The sequence below is a fragment of the Plutella xylostella genome, chromosome 12 (genome assembly GCF_932276165.1).
Source record: "Plutella xylostella chromosome 12, ilPluXylo3.1, whole genome shotgun sequence".
In the NCBI taxonomy this organism is placed as follows: Eukaryota; Metazoa; Arthropoda; class Insecta; order Lepidoptera; family Plutellidae; genus Plutella; species Plutella xylostella.
In genome coordinates this window covers 1,856,426-1,864,637 of record NC_063992.1, presented here as the reverse complement: position 1 = coordinate 1,864,637, position 8,212 = coordinate 1,856,426, and the positions used below count along the sequence as shown (strand labels likewise).

Sequence of the window (8,212 nt, the reverse complement as noted above, 5' to 3'; positions counted from 1 at the left end):
CTTTTATTTTGTCTAAAATATAATGCCTCGATTTAGATTATTTTAGTCACTGTGTAAATTGAATATTAAAATATTTAAGTAGGTATAACGAACTGTACACAATGTAGAGTTTTGCATTTCACTTGTAGTGTGGATGATCCCCCGCCCTATTCAGGGACGAACTCTGGGAGGTAACCCCATTCTGCCCCCCTCCGTTATTCTTTCTACATATCGAATTGATATCAATTACTTTACTATCTTTAATTATTTTAATTTTCTCCCTATTCCGAAATACTTGTAGCCAAAACATGGCGTCTTGGCGATGACGTTTAGGGATAGGAAAATAAATAGGCTCAAAACAATTATTTTTTACTTAAAATCGGTTGTATTTACAATTCGTCCTTTGTAGAAAATCAATAGTGTTCAACATCACAAATAAATAAATCGTACTATAATGTATTCACATCAGCTGTAAAAAATGTGCGTAAGCACCTTCTTACCACAAAAATGAAAAGGCGGGACAATAGAATTTTACTCATAAGATTATTTATTCCATTCTAAAAATTGTCGGTATTATTTGTAACGTAACATTTGCTCCCTTTGGCTTGACAATCGACTCATACCGTACTGTATGAAAATTAACACATTTTGGCGCCATTTATCGGGGGTGAGCAGCCATCGGAAATAAAGATGATGAAACCGTTTCTGATACTCATCAATATTTCACTTGTTACCATCCGGCGAAAAACCGCGCACTTGAACGGAAAGAAAACGGTGAGAAATATGAAAACATTCATGTTTGAAACAGGGCCTCTACCAAGGTAAGTTAGTGCTACTCGGCACTGAGAACCCTGTGACAAAGAGCATACATTGCGGCTCCCCAACGCCGACCGAAACAAAAGACCGTTGTTAGAGCGGCGCTGTAGGACGCGCAACGAGTGATTTTCCACTGTAGGGGACCGCGTGGTCACAGCTTGGTGAAGGGAGCGAGACGCGGGGCGAGGGGCGGAGGGGGGCCCGACGCGCGGCAAATCGAACGAGGCCACGCGCCGGGCGTCCCGCGCCCCTCGACCCGTCCCGCAACTATACCACGACTCCACTTATAAAAAACGTACCATCCTACACACTAAATTACTTTAACCTAGGAATCTCGTAATCTACACCGTCTTGAAACACTGGAATACCGAAATGAAAGGCTTTTCTCTACTCTAGTTAACAATATGGACAAAAATACAGACAGTTTCTTGTTGGTTATACGTTATCGTGGGTCGGCGAGTAGCGCACTCTCGTTATCAGTCATTTCTGAGAGATGCGGCGCGCCGCAAGCCGTTCACGAGATAATGGTAAAATTGTGATGTTTTCCTTGCTTATATTGGGTCTAGATTGTTAGTCTAGAAGACACCGGTCAGAGTTCTAATAAATTGTGGTGATCCGAACCCAACAGAACTCAAACTATGGTACAAATCGTACATATTGCATTGTCATTTTCTATATATTATAAGTAAGTATATAATTTAATTATATTTCTGATCTGCTACAACATTTTGAGTTCATGATAAGGTTAATAAAAACATTGATTCATAAAATTCTGCTGAATGTGTGTAATATTTTTTAAGTAAAAACACACAAGGCTTAACTTACGCTAAATATATACATACACGCATCTCATCGTCAACAAGTAAACGAATAATTGAGCTTTGTGACTCATGTCTTATGTATTACATTAGCATAAAGTAAGCTTAATTCTATGTACGGATATCATATAATTTGTAGATGCCATTTGTTGATACAGAAAAATATCACAATTTCACCATAATATTTGGATTTCCGGGGTATATCCTGGAATACAGAATTGCGGTTTCACTTATCAAGTTTACTTCCAATAATAAACACATTTGTACATTTCATGACAAAATTCAACAGCATTCTACTAAGTCTTAATTAATTCATTAATTTATCACTCGCCTCAGCGACAGACAATAAAGATACGGCTTCGGTATCGAACTTAACATTAAAATTATTGACGTCAAAAAATCTGCATTGTAGGATTTGATTATTAAAATTACATTTTGTCATTTAAATAATAGACTGCACCCGTTTTGGTGTGGGGAGGCTGGAACGACTTCGCGTGTTCCCAACTGCCGCGATGGCGGTCGAGGCGAGATTGTTCTGCGGCAGTTGAGGCGAGGCAAGCCGTCCTGGCTAGCGTCACGAGCACTAACACATCACTGTGACATTGTCCATAAAGAGGCACGAGGCGTATTACGCATCATCCTCTTCTTCTTCTCCTAATAATTCCTCTTCAACTTCCTCATCTGTAACAATAACACACAATTTAGCTAAACTGGTGCCACTGTAATAAAAAATTACAACTCAAAAAGTTAATATGCCTCTGATAATACCAAAACATATATTTTTTAATTTACGTAATTACATAATCAATACATGTACGTAAACAAATGTACACTTTTAATACATTCGAACCGAAATTTAATATTCTAGACAACTACTATACCAATCACTTTATATTTATGATTAATTTCGTGTAAAAGCCCAGTTACTACTCTTTCATAATAACTAAGCAACTTTTACAATTTTACCTTCGAGATCGTCATCTTCCCCCTCCCCTAATTCCTCTTCGTCTTCCTCCCCTTCCTCTCCCTCCACATCCTCGTCATCATCATCGTCACCTTCTCCCTCTCCTTCTAGGTCTTCTTCATCACTGTGTGGTTCCTCATCATTGCCTCCGCCATTTTCTTCCTTTCGCGCCTTTTTCGCCTCTGCAATTTTGTCCTAGAATAGATAGAAAACCACCGGTTAATGTAGGGAAAATGACATCACTTATGCTCACACGTCCACCTTGACGTGATTAAGATCAAAATAATCATTTCAGCTAATAATTGGCTTATGGCCAAACTATTACATTATAGGAAATAAATTAGGTTTGGTGAAATATCAAATCTTTTCGGGTCAAGATAACGAAAGCCGCAGGTGACAACGAATCTGAACGATAAAGAGGCGTGGGTTATTTAGTTGTGGGGGAAAGACCGACATAATGTACGACGCGAGGCCGGTGCTATACGGCCTATTATTGCTTGGCAAAACAGAAAGAACGCGGTCACCGCGCACACAACGCTACGTCGCAGCGTCTTTTCTAAAACGAGCATAAACAACTAATGTTTTATCAAAATAGTCCTAACTTCAGAAGAATGATTTAATTAGGATTGGGGTCCAAACTATACTGATACAAAACTTCAAACTAACTTCATGATAGGTTAACCGTGTGAATCGACGCCGAGTGCTGGCGTGTTTATAGGTTATTCGGCGAGAAAGAGATAGATAATCAAAGAGTATTCCCGCATTTTAAGAAATTCTAGGACTTTTGGCTATACTACTTTCTAAAAATATTTTACAGGATGTGTCAAAGCGTTTTCTTTAAATAGATTAACGTAATATGCTATTTGAACAAAGGAAGTGTCCAGTGCGTATCCGATATAAACTTCAGTTATAATTACCATTATACCATTGTGTTTATAATATCAAGGCTATAATAATACTTAAATGACATGGCCACCTTGTTTTGCAGGTTATAATCTAGTATACCATGTAGCATAGTAAACACCTACTTAATTTGTGTAGCTAATGAATGACAGTGCGAGCGCTGTCATTCGCCGGCCATCGGCCATGTTACCTATTATCACGCGTCATGCTTCCATGATTATAGACCCTGAGAAAGTACAACTTCAGCAATACAAATAAACACTTAAAATCAACCAGATTGATCGAGTAATAAATTAGAATCACGTAAGTATTGGTTTTTATATAACTGTGTCAACTATGGCCTAAGCTTACGTTCTCGCGCCATGTTTTTTTTTTTACCAAGGTCATGCCTGAGTAACGAAAACGGGTAAACAATGCTTCAGAAAGGACGCTATTCATTCATTGCAATAGTAAATTCATCTTGAGATTTGTAGCTGCATTAACCATTCAATTTGAGTCATTAATTACTTGAACAACATGCACGTAAGGACGTACACGAGAAATTACATCCAAAAATACGCCGGCACGAGTCGGCGTGCAACTCGTGACACCGAGCCGGTCTCGATTCTGCAACTATCTTATGGGACCAAAACATAATACGAATTTCGGCAGTAATATCCTATTAATACAGTCAATAATATGCGTTCAATAAAATGGCGCGCGATTTGATGAATACATTTATTGGACATGTGCACTCACCTCTGCTGCTCTTTTGGTTCCTTTTAGGTCACTTTTTGCATCTCCCTTCTTCTCATCGCCGACTTTCTCAACGGCCACTTCACTGTTATTCTCCTTGGTGCTCATGATTGTTCTGATTTGGTACTAATTACTAGAAGTTATCGAGATATCTACAACTGCTCAGATCCGACGCGCGACTGACCGGCGACTCGGGATGAGTTTAAAAACGAAGATGGCGCGGGCTTCTGCACGCGTCGCTTTTCATTGGTCGACATAGTCAGCCACTCGCGGAATACTCATTGCATGTGGGATATTAAAACATGTTTTTAATGCGCAGAAATCGATTTTATAGCTAAGAAAATTCAGTAAAAAATTATAAACTGTCATTGAATAAAATCTATTTCAGCTTTACCCTCAGAATTCTGTTTAATATTTTTCAAACCGGATGTGTAGGCTTCAATTAGTACAATATTTCGCTTACAGGGGCGCTGTATTAAGAATGTGTGTCATATGGCGCGAAACTAAAATACTTTCATTTTAGTTAGTTTTGCTTGCCGGTCTGGTTAATGATGTTTATAAGAGAAACCATTATTTCAATAAGAAAAATCACTATATTTTTGTACCAAAACCACAGCACTAGGTAAAGGGGTCATTTATTAAAAAATCTGAAGTCTGAATTCTTTCGTTTTCCGTAGGTAAGATTCAAGTAAAATTTTAATAAGTTGTAGGCGGTATGTATTAAATTGTAGGGTGACTTTATTATTATTAATATTGTTAACTGAATCTTGGGTTTGAGTCGGAAATTTCAGTACTTATATCTACCTTCTGCAATAACAATGAGATAAATAATTAAGCTACCCTTCCAGTTATTTTTTTATAGATTGGTAACTACCCTACGACCTCTACAAAATATGTGGGAGCTACCCGGTCTCAATATGGTCGGAGCTTATATATGACGGCCAAATAGTGTAGTGACTATAGATTGGCAAGTTGCTTGGCGACCCTCCTTGCGGGGTGAAAGACGCGGAGGGGACGAGGTACCCAAGACGACAGCGGGTAGCGGGAGGGTAGCGGGGAAGGGCAACGCGTGCATTGCATGTCATTGTTACGGCAGTCTCGGCCGCGCAGCCGAGGCGGCCACATGTCTTATATAGTCTGTCATAATTTGAGTGCGACCCACATGAGATCATTGATCCTGAGACCATTAGTCTTAGGATGAGTGTTGAGGCCTTTTTAATATTATCATTATATTATTATTAGGTATCTATAATTCGTCAACAAAATAACGTTAAAAAGGAGCGGTGGTAGCTCAGTCGGGTAAGCGCCCGCTTCTCACGCCAGAGATGCGGGTTCGAATCCCGGCGCTGACATGTACCAATGAGTTCTTTTCTGAATTTAAGTACAATGTATACCATCGCTCTTACGGTGAAGGAAAACATCGTGAGGAAACCTGCATATCTAGATTTAGCACATCTAGATATGTGAACCCACCAACCCGCAGTGGACCAGCGTGGTGGGAAATGGTCCAAGCTTAGGAAGGCAGTTTAGACCCTGGGGATATGCACAAAGGTTCCATTCGAGAGAGCCAGGTGCAGGTACTGACACCCCCACAGAGAATAGAATAGAATAGAACGTTAAAAACAACAAATCGTATAATATCTCAATATAGGGGCTTCTTGTAGAACAGCGTACCGGATCAGTCATGCTACGCGGCTAAAGGTTGGTACTGCGCAGTCAGATACGAAAAAGTAAACAACAAAGACGAAGAGTCCATATGACAGTGCGTCAGTTGTCAGTTCTTGTAACTAGGAAAGCAACCAAAATTTATGTGATTTAATGAAAGTAATTAATGAGCAAAACACAGATAAAAATTACAAAATTGATGAAATTTTGAAAGAAAATGGTCATATCGTGCTTCGCCTACCCCCATACCACCCGGAATTAAATCCTATTGAACTTGTGTGGCGGTACGTGAAAGGCGAGCTCGCAAGAACGTCGATTGACTCTAACTTAGATAAAGAGATAAAAGACTTAGAGTTGCTTTTCTCTAATTATTCGCCTAAAAAGTGGAGAAATTGTGACGACCATGTCATAAAAAATTAAGACGAATATTATAAATCTGATAGAGTATTTGACGATGTATTGGACAGGTATGTTATTGTTTATTTATAATTTATTGTAAATTAAACATAAATTGGTTTTTGTCTTAGATTTATAATTGAAGTTAATGAAAACGATGATGAAGATGAGGATGACGACGACGATGAACAAGTTCAAACAGAGAGTGAACATGAAAGTGACATGGAAATTGATTTATAAAATAAAACACTTTTACATAAATAAATTCAAATTGGTAGATATTCTGAAGGTAAACATCCAAATTTTAATGCTGTCAAACTATAAATTTTAAGCTAAATATGACATTTACGGGAACACTCATAGAATAAAATTTTACTTACGTCAGAAATAGTTACAAGCTATCGCGAGATTAATCCGGGCACACTTTTCTACGTGTGTAGCATGTCGTGCTACCTCGCCCCCGCCACTTCTTTCACCCCGCAAGGAGGGTCGCCAAGTAACTTGCCGCATTATAGTACTGACTAGTGACCCTGACGTATGGTTTGGAAACGTGGAAACTGAAGGTTAGACTGGATTTAAAGTGCCTGCCTATAATATTTCCTCTAATGTTGCATGTTGTGTAATTTGTTTCACAGTGTTTTGGGCCATAGCAAGGTAGTCGGTATTGACTGAATGAGCTTAGCCGTGGACAGAGTGTTGTGGCGCTCCTTGGGAGATGCCTGTGTCCAGTGGACGATTACGGGCTGATGATGATGATACGCTTACTTTATTGCAACAATACACGTCTTTACCTAACTAATAAACCCGCACATTACATGATTGCCATGCTTGAGTTATTGTTTTTTCTCTGTGGCTTGAGTGTCCATCGCAGAAATTAATATTGATCTGTAGTCCTCTTTAGTAGTTGTGTTGTGTTTCTTTTACTAGAAAGCCCAGCAAATTCGATGATAATTTTATTTGCAAAGGGTCTTTAATCTATTCATAAGAAAATATGTAAGGTATAGGTAATACATTTTCAAAAGAAAAACTCGTTCTAATATTATATAACAAACATTTATTTTCCTAATACTATCTACAGAATAAGAGCATTTAAATCAACTATCATTCTCTTCAAATGCTACATAAACAATTGTTAAACATAATAGTGGGAAGATATAAACAAGGATTTGTAGAAGGATTTGGCAATATACGACAGTATTGATAACAGAAATGTACCATATTTTGTAAGATTTATCCACCTATGTTGGATTAAAGGGCCTAGTGGGAATTTTTGCACAGTTCGACGTTAAATCAGTAAAAAGTAAACGCAAATTGTTATGGCGCCTACATAGTATACAACTGAGTGGACTATCGTGAGCAAAAAATAACTCGCTATCCGCTGACAGTGTGCTCTTTTGGTAATCTTTTTCAAAATCCTCATCCACTTCCTGTCGGCTTAAAATAGTTAAAACTTAAAATCCAATTCCTTCTGTAAAACCATAAACCGTACGGGCAGGGTGACAAGTGAACCCAAAAAATACAATATCAAGTATGGATATTATCATCTCAAATGATTATGCTGCGTTAATAGAATACATATTTACAATTAATATCTAATGATATTATTATTATATACGAATATTGCAATTAACAAAAGAGAAGGCCCCTGCCACCATGTATCTGATGAATACTCAGCAATAAAGTATGGAAAAGCATGAAACCTGCAACGCGTTCATTCTGTCAATAAAGGGACATTTTAATTTGGAAATGCTAGTGCATTATGTTTTTGGAGATAAAATATATTTTTCTGTGGTACATAGCAGACATATAGTAGTAGACATTTGACCGTATGTTCCAATCATGCAGATATAACCCATCTCTTTTGTTAACTGGTTCAGAACTTACACCATGAGTTATCATAAGGCATATTTACATTTAGGGCCTGTTCCACAATGTC

The 8,212-nt window shown here is 38.1% G+C and overlaps 1 protein-coding gene across 1 annotated transcript; it reads right to left on the bottom strand.

Annotated features, from left to right (window-relative positions):
* Positions 1-503: 503 nt before the first annotated feature.
* On the bottom strand, positions 504-4,427 carry LOC119694042 (ribosomal L1 domain-containing protein CG13096-like). Its single transcript, XM_038119461.2, has 3 exons — positions 4,219-4,427; positions 2,580-2,772; positions 504-2,294 (listed from the first exon to the last, which is right to left on the bottom strand). The coding sequence occupies exons 1-3, from the start codon at positions 4,321-4,323 to the stop codon at positions 2,242-2,244; spliced, it is 351 nt and encodes a 116-aa protein (XP_037975389.1). The 5' UTR covers positions 4,324-4,427; the 3' UTR covers positions 504-2,241.
* Positions 4,428-8,212: the final 3,785 nt, after the last annotated feature.

What these genes read in the sequence shown, in the direction of transcription:
- LOC119694042 (XM_038119461.2), bottom strand. Translation starts at nt 4,323, where the DNA reads ATGAGCACCAAGGAGAATAACAGTGAAGTGGCCGTTGAGAAAGTCGGC. An exon ending in GAACCAAAAGAGCAGCAGAG is followed by an intron (nt 2,773 to 4,218) that starts GTGAGTGCACAT and finishes TATCTATTCTAG; the next exon opens with GACAAAATTGCAGAGGCGAA. An exon ending in GGAAGATGACGATCTCGAAG is followed by an intron (nt 2,295 to 2,579) that starts GTAAAATTGTAA and finishes TTATTGTTACAG; the next exon opens with ATGAGGAAGTTGAAGAGGAA.